Here is a 27511-nt window from a genome sequence, read left to right on the forward strand (position 1 = left end):
AGGCGCAATGGGGTTGCTGAATCGTGCCACAGCAGAAGTTCAATTAATTGTTAAGTGTTGTGACACCTGGGCCCAAAGCTCTGGAATTTCCTTCGTAATCCTTTCTGTAGTACAAAGGGTTGACAGCTGGAATATGCTAATGTCTGACATAGGCGATGATGTACTACTGACATCAGTCAGTGATGTGTTAAACTTGAGACAGAGGTTGGAATACAATATCCTGGCTCTGTAACCTGTTCGAAAGAAATGCAAATAAACTGGGCTGGAATTCTGCAGCTGTTGGGATTCTCTTTTCCCACTGGCGGCGCACCCGAACATCTCAGAACACAGTCTTTCTCTTTAACTCCCCCTCCTTCTTTAATTGAACCTTTGGACCTCTTTACATGTTAACGGTGCTACATAAATGCAAGTTGTTATTATTTAAGCAGCATCATTGAAAGTACTGTACGCAGAACGATACTTTCCTCTGTACCTCGGTAGACGTGACAATAAACCCAAATCCAAATAAAGTGAGGTGGTACATTAGTTAATTTGGATGGCATTCCGCCACCCAACATTGTTGGCGGGGGTCATTTAATCAGGCGGGATTGAGGTGGATGGGGACCCTGCGATGTTCCAACCACAGCCCTAATTAAGCCCAAGATGGGAAGGCAAGTGGACAGGCTACTCGCCCCATCGCCAATTGAGGCCCATAAGTGGGTGACTAATGCACTAGAGGCTTCATATTATCACCGGTGGTATTCAGTGTTGGGCCCACAATTGTTCACAATTTACATAGGTGATTTGGAGTTGGGGACCAAGGGCAATGTGTCCAAGTTTGTAGACAACACTAAGATGAGTGGTAAAGCGAAAAGTGCAGAGGATACTGGAAGTCTGCAGAGGGATTTGGATTGGTTAAGTGAATGGGCTGGGGTCTGGCAGATGGAATACAATGTTGACAAATGTGAGGTTATCCATTTTGGTAGGAATAACAGCAAACGGGATTATTATTTAAATGATAAAATATTAAAACATGCTGCTGTGCAGAGAGACCTGGGTGTCCTAGTGCATGAGTCGCAAAAAGTTGGTTTACATGTGCAAAAGGTGTTTAAGAAGGCAAATGGAATTTTGTCCTTCATTGCTAGAGGGATGGAGTTAAGACTAGGGAGGTTATGCCTCAATTGTGTAAGGAGTTAGTGAGGCCACACCTGGAGTATTGTGTTCAGTTTTGGTCTCCTTACCTGAGAAAGGACGTACTGGCACCGGAGGGTGTGCAGAGGAGATTCACTAGGTTAATCCCAGAGTTGAAGGGGTTGGATTACGAGGAGAGGTTGAGTAGACTGGGGCTGTACTCGTTGAAATTTAGAAGGATGAGGGGGGATCTTATAGAAACATATAAAATTATGAAGGCAATAGATAGGATAGATGCGGGCAGGTTGTTTCCACTGGCGGGTGAAAGCAGAACTAGGGGGCATAGCCTCAAAATAAGAGGAAGTAGATTTAGGACTGAGGTTAGGAAGAACTTCTTCACCCAAAGGGTTGTGAATCTATGGAATTCCTTGCCCAGTGAAGCAGTAGAGGCTCCTTCATTAAATGTTTTTAAGATAAAGATACATAGTTTTTTGAAGAATTAAGGGTTATGGTGTTCGGGCCGGAAAGTGGAGCTGAGTCCACAAAAGATCAGCCATGATCTCACTGAATGGCGGAGCAGGCCCAAGGGGCCAGCTGGCCTACTCCTGCTCCTAGTTCTTATGTTCTTATGTTTCAATCAGATTATCTTCATTCTTTTCAACTCCGAGGAGCCAACCAGCTGTGTAATGTAGTTACACACTACATTCAAAAGTCTTTCCTCTTGATGAAGTTGCCTCTTTGGTCAATTACCTCCGTTCGACATCCTCCGGTTATCGACCTTATATCATTGGGAGCGAGGTCTCCCTATCCACTCTGCCTAGACCTTTCGGGATTTTGAATACCTGTACCAAATCTCCTCTCAACATTCTCTTCTCCAAGGAAAACAGTCCCATATGCTCCAATCTATCTTCATAACCGATGTTGCTCATCCCTGGGACCATCCCCGTGAATCTTTTCTCGGCCTTCACATCCTTCCGAACGTGTGGTGCCCGGAACTGGGGCCAGAATTGGAGCAATAGCCCAGTTGAGGCCAGGGGGAACTTCCCTGTTCTTTTTCAAAAAGTGTCATGGTATCTTGTATATCAACCTGAGAGGAAAGACATCTTTTGATGAGATCTTAACTCTCGATGGGTTTGAAAAATCCCATGGCATTATTTGGATGAACAGCCAGGGAGTTCTCCATGGTGTCCGAGCTAATGTTTACCCATCAACCAAACATCACTAAAACATATTACCTGTTGTATTGCAGTTAGTGCCAGGTCATTGTGTGCATATTGACAACCATTTTTCCTTTATTATAAGAGCAATATACTTCAAAGGTGCTTAATTGGCTGTAAATTGCTCTGGCAAATCCTGAAATCATGAAAGGTTCGAAAAAATCTTTTTTGATTGAGAAATATTCATTTTTGGGACCGAATAGATAGGCTTTTTTGGCCCTGTACCTTTCAGTGTCTTGTTGTAACTCATTCAGTGTAACCAGGATAACATTTCCGTCAAAATAATATATAGAGGAACGTCACACATGAGTTTCAAGTGTTCGTTACCTATTGTGGCCATAAATATTTTTGGTTTATTTTTCCTTCTAGCACATCTATCACCCCACATTTATTACTGGTTGGAGAGTTTAGGGCAGATGGATGTAAACTTAAACTCAGAGCCAGACTAGGAACTGTCTCATTCATGGTTGGGCATGATGGTGGACACTTTGTACGACTGAGTAGGTTTATGTCATAGAATAGAATCCCTACAGTGCAGAAGGAAGCCATTCGGCCCATCAAGTCTGCCCTGAACCTCCAAAAGAGCACCCAAACCTTGGCCCACTCTCCCGCCCTATCCCCGTAACCCCACCTAGCCTGTGGACATTAAGGAGCAATTTAACACGGCCAATCAACTTAACCCGCACATCTTTGGACTGTGGGAGGGAACCTGAGCACCCGGAGGAAACCCACTCGGGCACAGGAAGAACATGCAAATTCCACACAGACAGTCACCCAAGGTCAGAATTGAACCCTGGTCCCTGATGCTGAGAGGCAGCAGTGCTAACCAATGTGCAGCCATGTTTTAGCAGTATTTGCATTTAATATCCAGGTAAAAACTATCACAAAGCAACAATGTTCAATATTAAGGACAAGAGCTGTTTATCCAACAATACAAAATATGACAGTTCTATTTTTATATAGTCCCTTTAGGGTCAATAGTCTTTTTGGACAAAAGTAGATTTCTTTCAATGGAATTTATTTTATCACTGACAGTAACCAATGTTAAATGAATGCCAATTGGAAATTCGAGGTGAAAGGGATGTATTTCTGGGGTAAGGTGGTGGCGTAGTGGTTTTGTCACTGGGCAAGGTAATCCAGAGACCCAGGTTCATGCTCTGGGCACCCGGGTTCAAATCCCATCTTGAAATTTTTTGGAATTCAAAGTCTATTGATGACTGTTGTAAAAAGTCATCAGCTTCACAAATGCCGTTCAGGGAAGGAAATCTTTCATCTTTACGTGGTGTGTCCGACATGCCACTCCAAATCGATAGAAATTCGGTTGATTCTTAAAATGCCCCCTGAAATGGCCTCGTGAGCCATTCTGTCCGAGAGCACTTAGGGATGGTCAACAAATGCTGGCCCAGACAGTGGTGCACACATCACATGATTTTTAAAAATTTCAGACGAACTAATTCTTTTCCATTCTTTTCTTCCCTGCATCCAGGAGACTTCGTTGCACTCGGAATTACATCCACCTGAACCTGTTCCTTTCTTTCAGTTTGCGTGCAATATCTGTTTTACTGAAGGATGTCACACTGTATTCAGATTCTGGGCAGTGTAATGAAACAGCACTGGTAAGTCACTCTTACGTTCATTTCAGCATAATCAAGTCTTATGCCCACAGATTACCAACAATAAGAATGATCTGTTAATAAAATTTATATTGGCAAGACACCTAATCACATCCAAATGCCTGCAAGAACTTCATACTCAGTTTCTTACTTTGAAATGCAATGCTCACAACATAGAGACGATCTATACCACACAATAAGCTCGAAAGCATTACATTGAAGCCCATAAGTTTAACAGCCATGGGTGGAATTTAAAGCTTCTCCCGCACCCCCACACTGCCCAGGCTGGTTTTGGGGCCTTAAAGGGTGGTCAGGGCAGGAGGGTGCAGAACAGAGATCCAGGCCTCTCTTGCCTTCCTTCGATCAGGTGTCAAGGGGTATGTGCATTCAAAGATGTGCTGGTTAGGTAGATAGGCCATGCTAAATTTCCCCTTAGCGTCCAAAGTTGTGCAGGTTAGGTGGGGTTACGGGGATGGGGCGGGGGAGTGGGCCTAGGTTGGATGCTCGTTCAGAGGGTCGGTGCAGACTCGATGGGCCGAATAGCCTCCTTCTGCACTGTGTGAATTCTATGGTCCTGTGGTACGGCGAGAGGGTGGAAGTAAGGTATTGAAGAAGACTTTCGAGAAGCCTTTCCATCCAGATGCCAATTGAGACCTCTTACTAAACCTGGCCGGGCCTCGTCCTGTCACCGCTGGTATTTAACCAGCGGTGGGCAGAGGACATGCCATCCGGGGAAGGCGCACGTTTGCCTGTGGGTTACCAGGTGGGGGTGGGGTGCTCCTCATTCATGATCACTCTTCCCGATTGAGGAACCCGGCATCCGCAAGAAGCCAACCCCGCACCTCCATGTCTGTTTCTGATCCCCCATCTCTCCTCTCTGGTGAGTCTGTTTCCATAACCCCATCCCTCCTGTGTTCACCTGTCTCCAGGGATCGAACAGTAGCCGCTGTAATACCGGCCATAGCCACTGCTCCCAGTGGTGTTGCAGGTACTGGAGTGCTGCGGCGTCTGATTGGCCAGTAGCTCTCGGGGGTGGAATTTATGCCCCACTGAGGGTTTAATCGAATGGAAGGCCTAACCCTGGGCAGGTAAGCATCTGAGAAAAGTGATGCTGGCTTCCATTGGTTTTCTAACCAATGGGTCAGACCTCGCCATTGTTCACATTAAATTCCAACCTATGATTTTCTTTTACAACTGATATAAATGACTTGGAGGAAGGGATTGAGGGATGGTTGCCAAATGTGCTGAATACACAGATAGTTAGGAAGGTAAATTGTGAAGAGGACATTTGGAGGCTACGAAAAGATATAGATAGGTTAAGTGAGTTGGGAAAAGATCTAGCAAATGGAGCAGAACTTGGGAAAATCTGAAGTTGTCCATTTTGGCAGGAAGAATAAAAAAGAAACCTATTATCCAAATATTGGGAAATTTCAGAACTCTGAGGAGCAGAGGGATCTGGGAGTCTTAGTTCATGAATCACAAATGGGCAGTATACAGGTACAACAAATAATTAGGAATGCTAATCAAATGTTATTATTTATTGCAATGGGAATTGAATATAACAGTCGGAAGGTTATGCTTCAGTAATACAAGGGATCGGTGAGACCACATCTGGGCTATTGTGTACAGAATTGGTCTCCTTATTTATGAAAAGATGTAAATGCATTGGAAGCAGTTCAGAGAAAGTTCATTAGATTAACACCTGGAATGGGTGCGCTATCTTATGAGGAAAGGTTGGCCAGATTGGCCTTGTATCTACTGGAGTTTAGAAGAGTGAGAGGCAACTTGATTGAAACATATAAGATCCTGAGGGGGTTATTGGCTGGGTGAAAGTGGAGAGGATGTTTCCTCTTGTTGGAGAATCTAGAACTAGGGATGACTGCGCCCCCCCCCCCCCCCCCCCAACCCCAAACAAAAGACAAACAGCAAGATCCCACGAATACCTATTACATTTTTTTAAAATTCTTAAATGAGACTTGGGCAAGGCCATAATTTGTTGCCCATCCCTAATTGCCCTTGAACTGAGTTGGTGGCTGAGCCATTTCAGAGTGCAGTTAAATCATCCAAATTTCTGTGGGTCTAGAGTCACATGTAAACTAGACCGGGTAAGGGCGGCAGACGCCCTTCCCTAAAGGATATTAGAATCCGTTGAATGCTTGAATCAGTTTTCTTAGTGATATAGTTTGAAGGGGAAATGTTAGGGAACGAATAGCTCTTCTTCAAACCATGGCAGGGGAGCAACAGAACAATGCCAATGAGTTAATATCTCATGGCGAGTTTGCGGAACTCACTGCCCCATAATGGGGTGGAATCTGAGTCATTAAATGGTTTCAAGAAGGAGTTGGATATATTTCTGATAGAAAATACAGGTTAAAGGGATATGGGCAACAGGTGGGGAGGTGGATTTGAGTCCAGGAAGAGATCAGCCATGATCTGATTGAATGGCGGAGCAAGCTCAAGGGGCAGAATTGCCTACCTCTGCTCCTAATTCCTATTTTCCTATGTTCCTATCTGAAAGGTGGAAGGCTAAGGTCACACGAAAGGTGAACAGTATTGCAACGTTTGCATCTGGAATGCAATAGGAAAGCAACAAAGTCATTGTTGAACTTATACAAGACCTGGGTGGTAGATTAGAGTATTGTATAAAGTTTAGTTCACATTCTTACAGGAATGTTAGAAATTAAGTGGACAAGATCTTATAAATATTACCAGGGATGAAGGGTTATAGTTGCGCAGGCTTTAAAACCGAGTTTTTTTTAACTCGAGGCAAGCATGTTAAAAATTGTCTTTGGACAGATTATGACAAGTTAAATAGTGATTAATTACATTGATGGTAAGAAGAGACAAGAACAAAATCTGGTCATGCAGACGGTGCCTCAAATGTGGAAATGCCACAGAGCAGAGGGGCGGCACAATATGGTGGCACAGTGGTTATCATTGCTGCCTCACATGTGCCAAGGACCCGGGTTCAATTCCGGCCTTGGGTGACTATCTGTGTGGAGTTTGTATGATCTCCCCATGTCTGCCTCGGTTTTCTCCGGGTGCTCTGGTTTCCTCCCATATTCCAAAGATGTGCATGTTAGGTGGATTGGCCATGTTAAAATTGTCCCCTTAATGTCCAGAGACGTGCAGGTTAGGTGGGGTTACGGGCATAGGGCGGAGGAGTAGGCTTGGGTAGGGTGCTTTTAAGATGGGCCAAATGGCCTCCTTCTGCACTGTAGGGATTCTATGGATCATTGCTGAAACAGAATTCATGAATACATTTACTAATTGCCAGAAAACAGGAATACAAGCTAGTTCAGGCAGAAAAGAACACCTGATTTTTTGAGCCAAACTGCCTGACTTTAACATTTTGTGGTTCTTTTACTTCTGAAGTTCAGGTCAAAAGATCATTCAATTTCAACTTTGAGCAGGCTGACAGGACACAACTAAAAGAGAATCAAAAAAAAATATCGCACTTAGGGAGATTTAATCAGTTAAACTTTAATTGGAGGAGCAAGCTAAATGCTTTTAATGGGTATTAAGTGCTGACAACTGTTGCATAAATTACAAATGCTAAGTTAAAATGAGGGTCTTTAACTTTATCCACGTGGAACTTTGTTCAACTTGTGCACATGACGGTGAGTGATTGTCAGAGCTTTTCAGGTTGACGTAGAAAGAAGATAAATGCTAATGATGCATGCCTGGAGAAAACATCGCGTTAGAATTCTACTACACTGATTTTGATAATTATGGTCTGGATTCTCCATTTGGGAGATTACGTTCTCCCACCAGAGTAGAATCGCTCTTCACCTGCAAAGCTTCCATTTTCTTTCAAAGAGAAATAGCTTTTAGTAGGCTATAATTGATACGGTAATATCTTCCACACAGTCAGGTATCAGAATTGCATATTTTTATATCCCTTCATGCTTGAATGCATCACAAATACCCTGCTGTGAACTTGACCACAATGTTTATAAACATCTAGCTACGATTGACAGGTCTTCACCACATCGACAGCAGTTAAGTGCTTTCTGCTGAGAAAAAGAGGAAGTGAAAGCACTTATCTCCTGGACTTGCTTGTACATAGAATCCAGGGCAGAAGGACACTATTCGGCCCATCAAGTCTACACTGACACTCAGAAAGAGCACCATAACTAGGCCCACACCCCCGCAACCCCACCTAACCTACGTAGCCTTGGACACTAATGGGCAATGGCCAATCCACCTAACCTGCACACCTCTGGACTGTGGGAAGAAACTGTAGCAGCCGGCAGAAACCCACGCACACATGTCGAGAACGTGTAAACTCGACACAGCCATCCAAGGCCGGAATTAAATCCGGGTCCCCGCGTGCTGTTATGTAACAAACAATCATGAAATCTGGGTTTGAATACATCCAAGTTGTCTATAGATAATTTGTTCTTCAGCTTGCATCTTGAGACTTCATGGCCGGGGTCCTTGGACTCTGCGCCGGGTCGGAAAATCGCCGGGGGAGGGGCGCGAGAATCACCGGCCCGCCGATTCTCCGGTGCCGATTCTCGGGCGCCCACGGGACCGTCGCCACGCCGGTCGGGGGCTGTTGAAAGTACCCCTCCCCCGGCGATTCTCCGGGTCTCTACGGTCCTGGTGCCTGCCAAGTTCGGCCGAGTGCCGCCGCATAGGTTACATATGGTGTGGGGGTGGTGTGGTGTGGGGGTGGTGTGGGGGTGGTGTAGGTGTGGGGGTGGGGTGTTGTGGTTGTGAGAGTGGTGTGGGGGTGGTGTGGATGTGTTGTGGGGGTGTTGTGGGGATGGTATGGGGTGGTGTGGGTGTGAGAGTGGTGTGAGGGTGTTGTGGCAGTGGTGATGGTATGGGGGTGTGGGTGTGAGGGTGGTGTGAGGGTGTTGTGGCAGTGGTGATGATGTAGGGATGGTGTGAGGGTGGTGATGGTGTGGGGGGTGGTGTGGCTGTGGTGATGGTGTGGGTGGTGTGGCTGTGGTGATGGTGTGGGTGGTGTGGCTGTGGTGATGGTGTGGGGGGGTGTGGGTGGTGTGAGGATGGTGTGGGTGTGAGAGTGGTGTGGGGGTGGTGTGGTTGTGGTAATGGTGTGGGGGGGGTGTGGGTGTGAGGGTGGTGTGGGGGTGGTGTGGGTGTGGCTGTGGTGATGGTGTGGGGGTGGTGTGGGGGTGGTGTGTGGGTGGTGTGGCTGTGGTGATGGTATGGGGGGTGTGGGTGTGAGGGTGGTGTGAGGGTGTTGTGGCAGTGGTGATGATGTATGGGTGGTGTGAGGGTGGTGATGGTGTCGGTGTGGTGTCGGTGTGGTGTTGGTGTGGTGTCGGCGTGGTGTCGGTGTGGTGTCGGTGTGGTGTGAGAGTGGTGTGAGGGTGGGGGTGGTGTGTGGGGGGGTCACCGCATTGACGCATGCGCCGGGGGAACCGCAACTCAGTGGGGTCTCACTTTCTCGTTCGATGCCGACCTCCATTGCCCTTTCTTCAAGCCCGCCAACTATGTCCAGTGCTCTGTGCTCTGCGATGGTTTGGAGCCGTAGGTCCGGCAGTCCTCTCCAGTCTTCCCCTGGTCCCGGCGGTTATGGGCGGCCTCATCCTGGGGTGAGGTGGGGGGGGGCGCGCAAACAGAAATCGCACAGTGTAAGACAGACAGACGCAGGCAGCCCAGGGGATGGGTAGCTGTGGCCAGGGTACCCAGCCATGGCGGCCGATATGGGTGCCACGATGTGTAGGATGGGGTTCAGCTGCCCTCCAGGTTTGGGGGGGGGGGGTTGTGGTGGGGTTACAGGTGTGTGGGATGGGGGTTAGTGCCAGGGGCACAGTGCTGTCTCCTCACCCTGGCCGGCATGAGGCAGTTGTGCAGTCTTGTCCAGATCTGCTGGCCGGTCCAGACGGTGTTGCCCATGGCGTGGACCGCTTCTGCCACCTGCATTCAGGCCCGGCGAACAGCCGCGGCTGACAGCCTCCGTCCTACCTCGGGTACAGAGAGCCTGCCTCTCCTCCACATTGTCCAGCAAGGTGTCCAATTCTGTGTCGGTGAACATTGGGGCCGTGCAGCTTGCTGCCATCTAGTTGGCTGCGTTTGCGTGTGCAGGGAAGGAAGTATGTATATGTGACTGCAGCTTGTCAGCCTCTTGGGAGCCAATCACGGACCCGGTGAATCTGGCACCGTTTCTCATTGGAATTGATTGTGTTCCACGTGGCGCCTGTGCTAGCCCCTTAATGGTCACTGAATCGGTCCAGGTACGGCGTCAGATTTGCTGTAAAAGAACTCCATAAATCCTGCCCCGACGTCAACACTTAAGGGCTAGATTCTACGATTGCCAATGCCGATATAGCGTTCGGCGATTGGCCGGAGAATCCATTTTAACGCTGGAATTGGGGACGGCACCGTTTTTCCCTAGCTCCGCCTCCTCAAAAATGCCATACTCGAGGACTACGCCACACGCCATCTCAACAGCCTCAGGACATCACCTGTGGCCCTCCCCCGATTCTCTGCTCACGATGGGCCGAGTCCCCAACGGCGTGGGGTGCGTGACCTCACAACTTTCGGGGACCCCGCGTGGCGGCTGCGGACTGAGTCCAGCGCCGCCACAGTCGGGGGTGGGGGGGGGGGGAGGCGTTCCTCTGGCCGGAGGGGGGCTTCGGCGGGGACTGGGGAGACTGGTGGAGGGTGGTCTGGTTGTGGCGAGGGGAGTTACGGGGGGAGCAGTTGTAGACAGGCCGGATCCCGCGTGGCCGCCACCATGTTGTACGGCACGGCCGCTGCAGGTCGCCGCCGCGTGCATACACGGCCACGGACCCACACATGCTGCATCCGCATCCGCAGGTAAAGCCGGGGGTTTACTAGCTGCTAGCCCCACACTGGGCGGAGCATCGGTGCAAGGGTGGCGTCGACTTTCTGGTCACAAGACCAGACGGATCCTGCGGACACAGCCGCAGAATTTGGGAATGCAGCCCATAGTCTCAGGAATGGAGAATAAGGCCGTTTATCTTTTCAAGAAGCAGTTAAATATAGCTCTTTGGGGCAGCACGGTGGCACAGTGGTTAGCACTGCAGCCTACGGCGCTGAGGACCCGGGTTCGAATCCCGGCCCTGGGTCACTGTCCGTGTGGAGTTTGCACGTTCTCCCCGTGTCTGCGTGGGTTTCACCCCCACAACCCAAAGATGTGCAGGATAGGTAGATTGGCCATGCTAAATTGCCCCTTAATTGGAAAAAATAATTGGGTACTCTAAATTTATAAAAAAAAAATAAAAAAAAAAAATAAAAAAATAGCTCTTTGGAGAAGGTGATTAAAGGATTTGGGGGAAGGCGGGATCAGCTATAGAATTGGATAGTAAGCCATGACCTTAATGAATGGCGGAGCAGGCTTGAATGGCCGAATGATCACCTCCTGCTCCTATTTTCTATGTTTCCATGTTTCTATGAAGTAATGTTGGAAAGTATGCTCTGTCCTGCCTTTACCAGACTATTTTTAGCCAACATGTTTACACAGCCTCTTCTTTTGAACACAGCTAAGTTCTGTTCCTCTCATTGTTTCCCTCCAGACTGGCTGCAGAGCTGTCTTGATCTTCTTCCAGTACTTCATCATTGCCAACTTCTACTGGCTGTTAGTGGAAGGCTTGTACCTGCACACGCTTCTAGTGGTCTTTTTCTCGGAAAATAAATACTTTGTTCTCTACATGCTGATTGGTTGGGGTAAGCTTTTTTTTTTGCCGATGGTCAGAAAATGTCCTGAACATATTTCAGTTGAAATCCATCCAAGCTCATTGTGACTATATTTGGCCTGATAATATTTCCCACAGGAATCCCAACAATCTTCACAATTGTGTGGACAATCACAAGAATCTATTTGGAAAACGACGAGTGAGTATGAACAAAATTAGCAAAGTGAAAATGGCTATTAACACCGGTTACTGGTAGTGTCATAAAACCTTCTTTTGGTCTGAGTAACGTGCCGGATCGACAAGTGAAAAAGGCTTCCATCTTTTGTCGATATTATCTGGCGTATTTCTCCAACTTTGGGGGCTTTTTTTGTCTCCTTTATCCACCAGGACTGACACCTTGGTGGGGCATATAAACATCTAAATTAGGAGCAGGAGTAGGCCACTCGGCCCATCAGGCCTGCTATAATATTCAATAAGATCATGGCTGATATGATTGTAAGCCCAACTCCACATTCCTGCCCATCCCCGATAACCTTTCACCCCCTTGCTAATGAAGAATCTACCTGACTTTGCCTTACAAATATTCCAGGACAAATAAATAAATAAATAAATAAATAAATATTCCAGGACTTCCACTGCCTTTTTGAGTCCCAGAGACTCATAACCCTCTGAGAGAAATATTTCTCCCCATATGTTTTAAATGAGCGACCCCTTATTTTTAAACAGTGACCCCCTCGTTCTAAGTTCTCCCACAAGGTGAAGTTTCCTCTCCACATCGACCCTGTCAACGCCCCTCAGGATCTGAAGGGTTCCGATCAAGTCGCCTGTCGCTCTTCCAGATGCCAGTGGGACGTGGCTGGTGGGTTGCAGCAGGAGAGAGAAGACAGAGAGCTGGGGGTCTCTGCACAACCCTCCCTAACCAAGTCCCCATCCCCTCATATCTGGATTCCCAGAAAAAAAACAGAGGACGCAATTCGGCCATCGGGAGATTAAGTCCCGACGCCGGAGTGAAAACCGGAGTGTTTCACTCCGGCGTCGGAGGCCACTCCTCGCCACCTATTCTCCCACCCCCAGGGGGCTAGGAGCGGCGCTGCGTCATTTACGCGCGCCGAGCCTTGGCGCCGCATAAAAGCGGCGCCGTGTAAATTACGCGCCTGGCGCCGCGTAGACGTAACCCGCGCATGCGCGGTTGCCATCCTCCCCGCGGCCGCCCCGCAAGAAGATGTTGGATGGATCTTGTGGGGCGGCGGAGGAAAGGAGGTCCTCCTTCAGAGATGCCAGCCCGCCGATCAGTGGGCACCGATTGTGGGCCAGACACCTTTTGAGGCACCCCCGGTGCAAGAACCCCCCATCCCTCCCACAGGCCGCCCCCCCCCCCCTCCCCCCAGCGTTCCCGCGCTGTTCCCACCGGCTCCGACCAGGTGTGGACGGCGCCGGTGGGAACCTGTCGTGTTGGGAAGGCCACTCGGCCCATCCGGGCCGGAGAATCGCCGCTCGCCCGTTAGAAACGGCGAGCGGCGATTCTCCCAGCGGCCAGCCATGAATCTCGCCACGCCGGTTTGGGGGGGGGGGGGGTTGGGAGAATCGCGTGCGGATGCCGGGGCGGCGTGGTGGGACTCGCTTGGCGCCCCGGCGATTCTCCCACCCGGCGTGGGGAGGGAGAATTCCTCCCAGAAACTTATGTAGTCGCTGTTCTATTGACAGCCAATTTGCAGAGAGAAACCTTCCACAAACAGTGATGAGATAATACAAATACAGGTCATTTTTAAAAATAAATTTAGAGTACCCAATTCATTTTTCCAATTAAGGGGCAATTTAGCGTGGCCAATCCTCCTGCACATCTTTGGGTTGTGGGGGTGAAACCCACGCGAACACGGGGAGAACGTGATAACTCCACACGGACAGTGACCCAGAGCCGGGATCGAACCTGTGACCTCGGCGCCGTGAGGCAGCAGTGCTATCCACTGCGCCACCGTGCTGCCCCAAATGCAAGTCATTGAGCTGAAACATGGACTGGATTTTCATCCCCGAGAGTTGGGGATATTCCCCGCTTGGCATACTGCCTCACAAGGAAGTGTCCGCAGAACTGGATTTTCGTTGTGGCGGTGGGCGGAGCAGATCTAGGCTACAATCATGTCAGCTAACCTGAGAAAAAGTTCAAAGGCAGCCACAGAGGCTGCCTGCTGCCAAGATGAGTTGTTGAAAAGCCTCACCTTGGTGCTGTGGGACTTTGTCTCAATTAAAATAAAGGCAGAGAGGCCCTCCAACCCCCCCCCCCCCCCCAGTCAGATCTCTAAGGCTTATTCATGCCACCTTAAACCCTCCACACACCTCCGATGGCCCTACACGCCCACTGTGCCAAGGTGTGCCCCCAAAAGCTACCGTGACTTCTCATACTCCCATGCCAAGATACACCCGTCAAACAACCGCTATGGCCCATTATGTCCCCCTGTCAAGCTATGGCTCTTCTTCACCCATTCATCCACCATACACTGCGTGAAGGCAACAAACCAAATAGTGACAGGAGGATGTGTAAAAAGAAATGTTTAAAAAGCAAATTAATTGATAACTTCCCACTTTCTTTTGTACCAAAGCCCAATAAAAATGTCAATCATCTGGACGCTTTTAGGTATCAATATGTCAGAAACTGCAAACATTTGAAATGTCTTTAATTCTCTTAAACATTATGGGCCGTATTGTCCGTTCCTGAGACTAAGTGTTGATGCTGGGGCAGGATTAGTGAACTTCTACGACAGCACAACTGGTGCTGTACCTGGACCAATTCACCGACCGTGAAGCGGCGAGAACCAACGCCACATGGAACACACAGGGCGCGATTCTCCGCCCCCCACACCGGGTGGGAGAATAGCGGGAAGGCCTCCTGACATTTGTCACGCCCTCCCGCTATTCTCCCCCCCCCCACAATGTCCGACCCACGCCACGAATCGCCGCTCGCCATTTTGTATGGCGAACGGCGATTCTCCGAGGCCGATGGGCCAAGCGGCCGGGCCTTCACGCCCGTTTCAACACGGCAGCAAACACACTTGCTCGCTGCCGTCGTGAAACGGGCACCAGATGCCCGTTTGGGGCATCTAGGGGCCCGATTTGGACGGGAGCCCCGCGACTGTGCTCGGGAGGGGACAGGCCCGCGGGTCGGTGCCCACCGATCGTCGGGCCAGCGTCCAAATCGGACGCACTCTTTCCCCTCAGCCGCCTGGCAAAATCAAGCCGCCACGTCTTGCGGGGCAGCGGTGGAGAAAGACAGTACCGTGAATGCGCGGGTTCGTGCCTTCTGCGCGATGAAGTCATCCGCGCATGCGCGGATTGGAACCGGCAACCCGCGCATGCACGGATGACCTCACATTCTCGGCGCGACAAGGTCACGGCCGGGAAAGATGAAGGCCCGGGTGGGGGTGAATTAGGTGCGGGGAGCGGGCTCCGAGGCCGTTGTGAATTCGGCCCCCTGCGGAGAATTCCGCCCACAATTCCAGTCAGAAACGGTGCCAGATTCGCTGGGTTCAGATTGACACTCAGGAGGCCGACAAGCTGCAGCCACATATACGCACTTCACTCCACCTGAGTGCCAACCTGGCACTGCCAAAGTGCCCAGATGGCACTGCCATCTGGAATGGCCACTGACAGTGTCAGATTGGCACTGCCAAGGTGCCAAGCTGGCATTCTTTGCGCGTGCGTGATTGAGCCAGGGTTGCCCAGCATGAGAGCTGGAAGGTTGGGGATCGGTTTGGGGGCCTCGGAGACTGGAACGCCATTAAAAATAGCGTCCCGATCTCTCGCTACACTGGGGAGCTCCCCACTGTACAAAACGGCGCTCTGTGCGGCCTCAGCCGTGTGTTCCCCGTTCAGGCCCCTTATTCAACATGAGTCCCGTTGAATACCCATGTGTTTCCCGGCACTGTGAGTGCCAGGATACACACGGCTCAATACACTCGCTAGGGGACGTTGTTCACTATTGGGAGAATCACGCCCGTAAAACAGGCCTCAGTTTCACAGATCAACAACTCTCAATCTTCCGACTCAAGGTTGAGTGAACTATCACTGAGGCAGAGCAGAGCTCCATTCCTCTTTTGTATCATTCTAGGTTAACTGCAAACTATCTTTGTATTCTTCCATTTCTTCATCATGGCATGGGAACATGAGGGACCAGGGATTTCACAGTCTAACGATGTGCAGGTTAAGTGGATTGACCATGCTAAATTGTCCCTTAATGTCCAAAAGGTTAGGTGGGGTTACTGGGTTACAGGGATAGGGTGGAGGTGTGGGGCCTTGGTAGGATGTTCTTTCAGAGGGTCGGTGCAGACCCGTTGGGCCGAATGGCCTCCTTCAGCACTGTAGTGATTCTATGATTCGAAATGCCTTTCCTATTTTGTTTTGAGGGGAAGGGACCGAACCTAATGTTCTTTAAAGAATAAAATCCACCATCCCTACCCCTGCCTCCAGATCCACAGCAATGTGGTTGATCCTTCAATCCATGGACAATTAGGGAGGAAAAACTGTTATGAACAGGTAATGGAATCTAGACGAATAAAACACAGGGGGTGAAATCATACTTCAGCTGTGCAATTCACTCATTAGACCACAACTGAGGTACTGTGAGGAGTGAGGAAGTACCTAGGAGGGAATTCAGTGTAAGCCTCACTATCAACATCCAGGAGGTTAAATTGAAGAGGAACTTGATGGGCCATATAATTACTATGGCTACAAGAGCAGGTCATAAGCTGGGTTCTCTTGCCAGGTAACTCACCTCCTGCCAAGGCACAAGTCCAGGGTGATGGAATACTCTCTACTTGCCTGGATGAGTGCAGCTCCAACTACACTCGAGAAGCTCAAAACCATCCCGGATAATGCATCTGCTTGACTAACACATCCATCCACCATCATTCACTCCCTCCACCACCGATGCATAGTGGCAACAGTGTATGCCTTATACAAGGTGCATTGCAGCAACTCACCAAGGCTCCTTAGAAAGCAAATTTCAAGCCCCCAACCTCTACCATCTAGAAGGATAAGGGCAGCAGATACCTGGGAACAGCACCGCCTGCAAGTCCCCCTCCAAGCCACATGCCATCCTGACTTGGAAATATATCGCCGTTCCTTCACTGTCACTGTGTCAAAATTGTAGAACTCCCTCCCTAACAGCACAGTGGGTGTACTTACATCACAATGACTGCAGGGATTCATGGATGCAGCTGACTACCACCTTCTCAAGGGTAATTCGGGATGTGTAATAAATGCTGGCCTATATTACGCAGAGGGTGGTGAGTGCCTGGAACCAGCTGCCAGAGGAGGTTGTGGAAGCAGATACATTAACGGCGTTCAAAAGGCATCTTGACAAATTGATGCACCATCAATCGGACACGAGACGTGAAGTAGTTCGAAACGACAGGCTTTAATGCACAAGTTGGGCGGGATTCTCCGACCCCACGCAGGGTCGGAGAATTGGCGGGAAGCGGCGTTATTTCCGCTCCCGCAGGTTTCCTAATTCTCCCGCCGGTAAAAAACCGGCGTTGTGCAAATCCCGCCGGCAGCCTGTGAAAACAGCTGGCGCCGGCGGGATTTCATTTTTTTACAACTTACCTGAAATCTCCGGCCCGGATGGGCCGAAGTCCCGCCGCTGGGAGGCCTTCTCCCGCCGCCGAGGTGTACACCACCTCTGAAACGGCGGACTCAGCGGCGCGAGCGGGCCCCCGGGGTCCTGGGGGGGGGCGGGGGGCGATCGGACCCGGGGGGGTGCCCCCACGGAGGCCTGGCCCGCGATCGGGGCCCCCCGCTCACTCCGCGGGGCAGTGCCGTGGGGGCACTCTTTCTCCTTCCGCGCCGCCACGGCCTCCGCCATGGCGGACGCGGAGGAGACCCCGCATCGCGCATGCGCCGGCAGTGAGGTCAGCGGCCAGCTGCCGCTGACGTCACTGCCGGCGCATGCGCCGACCGCCGAAAGCCTTTCGGCCAGCCCCGCTTCCGACTGCGCCGGGTGTTTGCGCCAGTCTACCGGTGCAAACTGCTCCGGCGCGGGGCTGGCCCCCAAAGGTGGGGAGAATTCCCCACCTTTGGAGGAGGCGCGACCCCTGAGTGGTTGGCGCCACTCCCCTACGCCGGCACCCTCCGTCACGCCGGGTAGGGGAGAATCCCGCCCGATATGTGCCCGGCCATAGACGTACAGAGAGAAAGGCTGACTGCCAGCCTGTACGGGTTCTTATACTGCGCCTCGTAGGTGGAGCTACCTACCTCTCAGCCAATCGGCAGGGAGGCACAAGACTTGCCTCAGCCAATTGGCAGAGAGGCACATGACTTGCCTGGGCCAATGGGCAGCGAGTCTTCTGCACCAATGGCAGCTCGGTTCTAGGGTACCGTAATGTCCCTAGTCATACTACCACACAAATACATGGATAAGATGGGTATAGAGGTGTTGGAAGTGCTGAGGGTTTGGGCCAAGGGTGGTATGATGACCGGTACAGGCTTGGAGGGCCGAAGGGCCTGTTCCTGTGCTGTACTATTCTTTGTTTGCCCTGAGGTTACTTGGCAATCTGCTTATAGAACATAGAACGATACAGCGCAGTACAGGCCCTTCGGCCCACGATGTTGCACCAACATGGGAAGTCAAAAACTAAAGGCCATCTAACCTACACTATGCCATTATCATCCATATGCTTATCCAATAAACTTTTAAATGCCCTCAATGTTGGCGAGTTCACTACTGTTGCAGGTAGAGCATTCCACGGCCTCACCACTCTTTGCGTAAAAAACCTACCTCTGACCTCTGTCCTATATCTATTACCCCTCAATTTAAGGCTATGTCCCCCTCATGCTAGCCACCTCCATCCGCGGGAGAAGGCTCTCACTGTCCACCCTATCTAACCCTCTGATCATTTTGTATGCCTCTATTAAGTCACCTCTTAACCTTCTTCTCTCTAACGAAAACAACCTTAAGTCCATCAGCCTTTCCTCATAAGATTTTCCCTCCATACCAGGCAACATCCTGGTAAATCTCCTCTGCACCCGTTCCAAAGCTTCCACGTCCTTCCTATAATGAGGCGACCAGAACTGTACGCAATACTCTAAATGCGGCCGTACCAGAGTTTTGTACAGCTGCAACATGACCTCATGGCTCCGGAACTCAATCCCTTTACCAATAAAGGCCAACACACCATAGGCCTTCTTCACAACCCTATCAACCTGGGTGGCAACTTTCAGGGATCTATGTACATGGACACCGAGATCCCTCTGCTCATCCACACTGCCAAGAATTTTACCATTAGCCAAATATTCCGCATTCCTGTTATTCTTTCCAAAGTGAATCACCTCACACTTCTCTACGTTAAACTCCATTTGCCACCTCTCAGTCCAGCTCTGCAGCTTATCTATGTCCCTCTGTAACCTGCAACATCCTTCCACATTGTCTACAACTCCACCGACTTTAGTGTCGTCTGCAAATTTACTCACCCAACCTTCTGTGCCCTCCTCTAGGTCATTTATAAAAATGACAAACAGCAACGGCCCCAGAACAGATCCTTGTGGTACGCCACTCGTAACTGAACTCCACTCTGAACATTTGCCATCAACCACCACTCTCTGTCTTCTTTCAACTAGCCAATTTCTGATCCACATCTCTAAATCACCCTCAATCCCCAGCCTCCGTATTTTCTGCAATAGCCGACCGTGGGGAACCTTATCAAACGCTTTACTGAAATCCAAATACACCACATCAGCTGCTCTACCCTCGTCTACCTGCTTGCTGTGCTAACTACAGTCATGAAACTCTGTGCAGATCATGTGTTTGTGTTTATTTACTACAGTTTAAACAAACTGTGTCTTACCATTGGAACAATGCAGTGTGTGTGTGTCGCACGCCATAATGGCTCCTGTCATTGTGAAACAGCATTAAATCCAACTGATGCAAGTGGCACAATGGCTCACCCCTTAGCCAGAATAAAACTGTAAAACAAAACCAGCTGCCAATCGCATTCAAGATGGTCAAATGAAAAGTCTGGTGAGACCTGCTGCTAAATTGGTGCCATAACAGGTCATCCCTGTCTGCGAAGTTAGGAATATTCCCTTTTTAAAATGTTATCAGCCGTTCGAATCGTGATGCAGGGAGCCAATCTGAAGCATTTCTGTTCCGACTGTTACCTTAGCCGGAAGATTCTCTGACAGCCCAATTAATTTTTGCTTCCAGTAATTTGCCAAATGTCGTTGATGTCAGCTCAAACATGCAATTGGATAGGTGTACAATGATAGTGGTATTCCAGGCTTCAGTGGAAATGAACCATTTCACAGAACTTTCATTTGATGCCACAGTAAAAGCTTTGCAATAACATTTACATCAGGAACACCTAGGTAAAGAGCCAAAGGCAACATGCCTGAAAGTATTTGGCGCAAACAAAGATAAATCAAGCAAGAGGATGACAAATTTAGGTTTTAAAACCCAACAAAACATGTCTTCATCTCCTGTCCTAGAGGGAAGTGAAGAAGGCGCTTAATGGATTGTATTTAAACAGCAGAGAAACGGAACACCCGGAGGCCTTGTTTGTCGCGGCCAGGGGACTTCAACCAGGCCAACCTCAAGAGGGTACTGCCAAAATTCCACCAACACATCTCCTGTCCCACCAGCAGCCCCAACAGATCCATCCCCTGATCGCACTTGGGAAAATCGGACCAGAAGTCGGTGCTCCATCTCCCGGCATATAAGCACAAACTTAAGTGGGAGAATCCAGTTAAGAAGGTCGTGCAATGCTGGTCCGAGGCAACAGAAGAGCTCCTATGTGGCAACTTGGAGTCAGTGGACTGGTCCATATTCAATAACTCAGCGGCCAACCTAGACGAGTATGCCACCACCGACACAGACTTCATCAGCAAATGTGTAGAAGACTGCGTGTGAAAGAAGGTAGTGAGGGCAGCATGAAGCACAGTGGTTAGCAATATTCATTCACAGCGCCAGGGACCCGGGTTCGATTCCCAGGTCAGGTCACTGTCTGTGTGGTGTCTGCACATTCTCCCTTAGTCTGCGTGGGTTTCCTCCGGGTGCTCTAGTTTCCTCCCACAAATCCCAAAAGACGTGGGGCGGAATTCTCCGCTCCCCACGTGGCGTGGGAGAATCGTGGGAGGGCCTCCCGACATTTTTCACGCCCCCCTGACGCCCCCAGCGATTCTCTCCCCCGCTCGGAAAAATCGGCGCTCGCCGTTTTTCACGGCAATCGCCGATTCTCCGAGCCCGATGGGCCGAGCGGCCGGCCCTTCACGCCTATTTCAACATGCCAGCAACCACACCTGGTCGCTGCATTCGTGAAACGGGCGCCAGATGCCCGTTTGGGGCATCTAGGAGCCCGATTGGCACGGGAGCACCACGACTGTGCTCGGGAGGGGACAGGCCCGCGATCGGTGCCCACCGATCGTCGGGCCAGCGTCCAAAACGGATGCACTCTTGCCCCTCCGCCGCACAGCAAGATCAAGCCGCTACATCTTGCCGGGCGGCTGAGGAGAAAGACGGCCACCGCGCATGCGCGGTTCGCGCCGTCTGCGCGATTAAGTCACCCACGCATGCGCGGGTTGGAACCGGCAACCCGCACATGCGCGGATGACCTCACAAATGCGCCGTTTTGCACGTCATTTACAGCGCGACAAGGTCGCGGCTGGGAAAGACGGAGGCCCGCTCCTAGCCCCCCAGGTGGGGGTGAATTAGGTGCGGGGAGCGGGCCCCGAGGCCGTTGTGAACCTCAGCCGATTTCACGACGGTCATCCCGATTTTTATTGGAAGCGGAGAATACCGCCCGTGCTGTTAGGTGATTTGGACATTCTGAATTCTCCCTCTGTGTACCTGAACAGGCGGCGGAATATGGCAAGTAGTGGATTTTCACAGTAACTTCATTAGTAAGCCTACTTGTGACACTAATAAAGATAATTATTAGTACGTGCGATCCCCAACCGGAAACCATGGTTTAACTGGAAGATCCGCTCCCTAATGAAGTCCAGGGCTGAGGCATTCAAGACAGGCGACCCTGACCTATACAACAAATCGAGGTACGACCTCCGCAAAGCCATCAAGGACGTCAAGAGACAACACCAGACTAAGCTAGAGTCACACACTAACTACACAGACTCTTGTCAGTTGTGCCAAGGCTTAAATGGGCTACAAAGAATCTGGCAATTGATACATTATGAGAGAATTCTATTTTATGAATGATCTTTCAAGTTTTTTTTATAAATTTAGTGTACCCAATTAATTTTTTCCGATTAAGGGAAATTTAGCGTGGCCAATCCATCTACCCTGCACATCTTTGGCCTGTGGGGGCGAAATGATCTTTCAACTTACCTCTTCCTTGACATTGTCAGAGTTGGCTATGGGGTGTTAAGTGAATGTCAATTCTCAACATAGACTCAATGTTTAGACCTAGATGTTAATTTGTAAATTCCGGCTGCTTTGAGATTTACAGTAATTCAGTGTTGTATAAAATACATGCTCTTTGAGGTTTAAACTGGTTCAGTATTGTATAAAATACTTGTTCTTCTTTGAATGTAGCTGCTGGGACACTAATAAGCAAAGCATTCCATGGTGGACAATCAAAGGACCAATCATAGCATCTATCATAGTAAGTGATCAATAAAAGCTGCACCTCCTCAAACAGGAATACTTTTATCAGATTGTTGTAGCTCCTTGTGAATCAGAATGATTACTAGCCTTTGTATTACTGTGTTACTGTCACCATCCATAAGGAATAATGGCACTATGTGGAATGGATTAAGAACTACTCAAAAACTGTTAGCGCGATTCTTCCATCGTCTAGGATTTGCAACACAGTGGGATAGGAACATGCTGGTCCTAGGCATATGTGGCCGATAAGGTACACTAGAACTGAAGGATGTTGCTTTGGGGATTTGAACTATCAACCCCGTTCTTTGCACAGTTTACATTTGCCTCATGAGAGACTTTTCAGCAAAATGGCTTCCTCGGCCGGGATTTTCCGCACACTCCCCACCACTCGCGTCGGAGCCATGGGCTGCCGGCGGTACCTTCCAGTCACGCTGAAGTCAATGGTCATCAGCGTGGCTCACCCAGCCCCGTGCCTGGGAACCCGCCGTGGGAAAGGCTGGAAAATCCCACCCCTCATTTCCAAAGGTGGCCTATTGAGACTTAACATCTAACCTGCCACCCTGCCCTGTTTGCCCATTTGCCACAAATGGCAATGTCACGGTCACAACAACACCAGAGCCGCAACGTTCCATGGATTATTTGATCAAGAATGTTTGTACAAATCCTTACAGTTGCAGTCCTCCAGTTTATTTTTAATGGACTTAACCACAATGTTAATTGCTTGCGCAGAAAATGTGGGATATCAGAACTTCCTATTCTTCCTAGGAAAACCCGCCGCGGGGTGGCTGGAACTTCCCGGCTGAGGAAAAAACTTTGCAGAAATTTCCAGGGAAAAATTTGACATTGCTGTTTCTTATGTTGTTGTCGTCTAATTCTCACAATTTACATAACCAATTAGAATGCATGGAATGTGCCTTTAAAATAATGAGAGGGGCGATTATCTCTCATCATTTTTGTGGACCTGCATTATTATCACAGCCCCCCCCCCCCCCCCCCCCCACCACCACACAATCTTCTTTGTATATAAATGAAGTTGTTCTGTGTGTAGTTCTCGATGGACTGTGTGTTAATAAGTGGGCTGAAATCAGCCGTGGTTCAGTGGGTAGTCAGAAGGTTATAATCTTAAATCCAATTCTATCAGATTTGTGTATGTGATCTAGTTTGACACTCCAGTGTAACGCAGAGGGAGAATTGCACCATCAGAAGTGCCACTTTTCAGACAAGACCTTAAACGAAGGCCCCTTCTGGCTTCCAATGTTACCTCTGATTTTTCTTTGTAGTGTTGCACTGCGCAGTCCCTTTAAGACTGTTGCACAACTGGTCACATATGCATCTTTTTTAAAAAATAATTTTTATTGAAATTTTTACAAAATATAAACAACTCAACTCTATTAACAAAACAACCGCGGTAACACCCCAAGAACAATTCCCACCCAACTTCAAAAGCAACTACAAACAAAAGAGAAAAAAAAAAAGAACACCCAACAACAAAAGGGAAAGAGATAACACCCGCCACATCCCACAAACCCATGTACACAGTTCTCCCTCCCCCCGATCCCAACCCCCCCCCCTCCCCCCGGTTGCTGCTGCTGCCGGCCTATTTCCCTATCGTTCCGCCAGGAAGTCCAGGAAAGGCTGCCACCACCTAAAGAACCCTTGTACTGATCCCCTAAGGGCAAATTTCACCTTCTCCAATTTAATGAACCCCGCCATATCCGAGATCCAGGCCTCCACGCTTGGGGGCCTCGCATCCTTCCATTCACATATGCATCTTACAGAACATTGGTTGTGCTCGGCTGGATTGCACTTCGCAGCGCACCCAGGCCATGCACCTGTGCAGCTTAGAGGAAGACCTTGACTTTCTTTCCCTCTGTCTTGCAGTAGCTGGTGCTGCTCTGTCGGACATCATGTCGTCCTCCAGACCAAGCCTTAGCAAGGCGCTGAGGTGCGAGAACTGCCTTTCTAGTGACTCCCCCAAGGTGTCCATTCAGATAGAACAGCACTCACTCTCTTTAGTGAAATCCTCAGAGCGTTGTGAAGTTCTGACAAACTGAACCGGGAAGTCTCCCAATGTGTCTCAAAAGTCCTCTTCAAACCTCTAATTGAACAGTGGAAAGCTGAACGTTGCTTGAAATATTGCTTAAAAGCATCGTCAAAACTTGCTTATTACTGCGCTGGTACGCAACCAGATTGGTAATAAATCCCTTAATCCTCCAAGCAGCAACTCCAACTGCACAGCTCAGCTCTTTTACTAAGATAGCATCTTGTGCTAAACGCAGGCAAAACCAACATTGCAGCTCAAGACCCCATCTTGACTCTTCAGAGGCTCTTCAGCAACTGAAGTGTCCTGCGGAAATTACACCTCAGTCTTTATAAATTAACACAAAGGGAAACGTTTTCTTATTCTGATGAATACCTGATCAGAAATCAGTGTAGTTTCAGAAAACTGTGGAATTCAAAACCACAATAACCAGAACGTGAGCAGTTTCTCTCGATGTCACTAATAATATCCGAAAAATGGCACCCTTGGCACCGAGGACATGCTGGTTTTCAGATCAAGCCATTCAGATTAAGGCCAGGCAGTTCAGGTTGTGGGTAGTTTGGGTCAAGTCTGGTCAGGTGGACTCAAGGGTTGTTCGGAGCACAGGAATAGACAGGCACATAAAGTTCCAAAGCTAATAACTTGTCTACCCCACACTGCGACATTGCAGTACCTAGCCACATTGTCCAGGTAGGTAATAATGTGCTATTTTTTCAATTGAAATTGACGCATGGCCCACTATAAAAATGTTCGATTTTCGGTCTACTCCAGGTTTGGACTGCCGGATTGGAGACACAGTACAGTACTTGGCCTGTCCACCTTCCCATGATTTTCACAGTCACAATAATGTTTAACATGGGCAGAAAATAGGAGCTATGATCTTGTCACCTTTACCTGACTCATGCTCAGTTCTGGGAAATCAACATTGATGACTTATATGTGGACTGGAAAATATTTAAGCTCAGGTGCAGTAATAAGTTTATTCTTCTTGTTTGAAGAACATCGCCATTTCACATTCATTGACCGTTAGTGGACTGCTGGCCTTTATAGTTGGAGAACAGGAATAATGAAATGAATGAAATGAAAATCGCTTATTGTCACAAATAGGCTTCAAATGAAATTACTGTGAAAAGCCCCTAGTCGCCACATTCCGGCCCCTGTTCGGAGAGGCTGTTTCGGGAATTGAACCGTGCAGTTGGCCTGCCTTGGTCTGCTTTCAAAGTCAGCGATTTAGCCCTGTACTAAACAGCCCCTAAAATGAAAATCGCTTATTGTCACGAGTAGGCTTCAATGAAGTTACTGTGAAAAGTCCCTAGTCGCCACATTCCGGCGCCTGTTCGGGGAGGCTGGTACGGGAATTGAACCGTGCTGCTGGCCTGCCTTGGTCTGCTTTAAAAGCCAGCGATTTAGCCGAGTGTGCTAAACCAGCCCCTATAAAAGTGAGCAGAGGTTGTGCTTCGGCTGTACAAAGCCCTGTTGATCACCCCTAAAGTTACTGTGAATCTTTCTGGGCAGCACCTTTTGCAGCGTACATCCCTGTGACTGGGAGTGGAGGAGGGGGGCATAGTCTAGAAAATAGGGCCAGACCTTTCAGAAGTGAAATCATGAAACACTTCTACACGCAAAGAGTAGTAGAAGAAGGAACTGTCTTCCACAAATGGCAATTGATGCTAGATTAAATGTGACCTTTAATCCTGACATTGATCTCACCAAAGGGATATGGATCAAAGGTGAATAAATGGAGTTAACTTGCAAATCATCCAAGATCCCATTGATGGCAACACACGCTCTCGGGGCAAAATGGCATCTTCCTGTTTCCATGTTCCTGTGCAGACACAATTCATAGAATTTACAGTGCAGAAGGAGGCCATTCGGCCCATCGAGTCTGCACCGGCTCTTGGAAAGAGCACCCTACCCAAGCCCACACCTCCACCCTATCCCCAATAACCCAGTAACCCCACCCAACACTAAGGGCAATTTTGGACACTAAGGGCAATTTAGCATGGCCAATCCACCTAACCTGCACATCTTTGGACTGTGGGAGGAAACTGGAGCACCCGGAGGAAACCCACGCAGACACAGGGAGAACGTGCAGACTCCGCAGAGAAAGTGACCCAAGCCGGGAATCAAACCTGGGAACCTGGAGCTGTGATGTAATTGTGCTAACTACAATGCTGCCGTGCTGAAATAAGTCCAGTGCTGTACTGGATTGTGAGGCCACACTTGTCCTTTGTTTCCATAGAATCCCTACATAAGGAGGCCATTTGACCCATCGAGTCTGCACTGACCCTCTGAATGAATACCCTATCTCGGCCCGCTCCCCTGTCCTAACCCCGTAACCCACTTAATCGGCATGGCTTTGGACTGTGGGAGCAGCCGGAGGAAACCCACACAGACACAGGGAGAAAGTACAAACTCCACACAGACTGTTACCTAAGGCCGGAAGTGAACCCTGGCGCAGTGAGGCAACAGTGCTAACCACCGTGCCAACGTTTCAAATGGGACTGAGCTCTGAAGCTGACAACATTCTCTTTAACAGTCTCAGGAATGAACTTGAACATCAGTAAGCTGAGGTTATTCATGGACAGTGACACACAGGCCAGGCTGGAGTACTATGGCAATCTGTTTCAGCATTAAACTTTGCCTTATTTTGGTTACTTGCAGGCAGACAGAAACATGAACAGTTAACTCATTAAATCTATGCTTCTTCCTTTGTTTACATTATATTAGGTTGTCCCATGATATGTTCCTTTGCTTTCTAACTCGATTCATTACTCTGTTACATTAATGGTTTACACAACTATTGCCAAAATAAACCATTCTTAAGCTGCTAAGGAATGGCTATAGGATAGATTCTTGGCCAAATGGTTACTGGTGGAAGAAACCTCCAAAGAAGGGAAGCAGCTTGCACTCCATCTGCACCTTTCTAAATCAAGGCAACTTTTCCATCAGTCTGCTGGCTCTTTATTTCTGACAGAAATCCTTTAGCCATCTACACCCGGGGACACTCAGTACAGCCAAAGGGAGAGACAATGGCCAGGAGAGGCTCGAGTGACCATTGCTATCACGCTCCTTTATGTTCAGAGCAGTTTAAAAAATGACGTTAAGAGATAACCAGACGGGCAGCACGGTGGCCAAGTGGTTAGCATAACCGCCTCACGGCGCTGAGGTCCCAGGTTCGATCCCGGCTCTGGGTCACTGTCCGTGTGGAGTTTGCACATTCTCCCCGTGTTTGCGTGGGTTTCGCCCCCACAACCCAAAAATGTGCAGAGTAGGTGGATTGGCCACGC

At 49.2% G+C, this 27511-nt stretch overlaps 1 protein-coding gene across 1 annotated transcript in view; it reads left to right on the forward strand.

Annotated features, from left to right (window-relative positions):
- Positions 1-27511, forward strand: part of vipr2 (vasoactive intestinal peptide receptor 2) — a 182034-nt gene that overhangs the window by 128369 nt on the left and 26154 nt on the right. The window contains exons 6-9 of the mRNA XM_038798352.1: positions 3814-3943; positions 11458-11608; positions 11716-11776; positions 22109-22178. Of these exons, the coding sequence (XP_038654280.1) occupies positions 3814-3943; positions 11458-11608; positions 11716-11776; positions 22109-22178 (412 nt within the window). The remainder of the gene's footprint in view (positions 1-3813; positions 3944-11457; positions 11609-11715; positions 11777-22108; positions 22179-27511) is intronic.

The sequence above is a fragment of the Scyliorhinus canicula genome, chromosome 5 (assembly GCF_902713615.1).
Source record: "Scyliorhinus canicula chromosome 5, sScyCan1.1, whole genome shotgun sequence".
Classification (NCBI taxonomy): domain Eukaryota; kingdom Metazoa; phylum Chordata; class Chondrichthyes; order Carcharhiniformes; family Scyliorhinidae; genus Scyliorhinus; species Scyliorhinus canicula.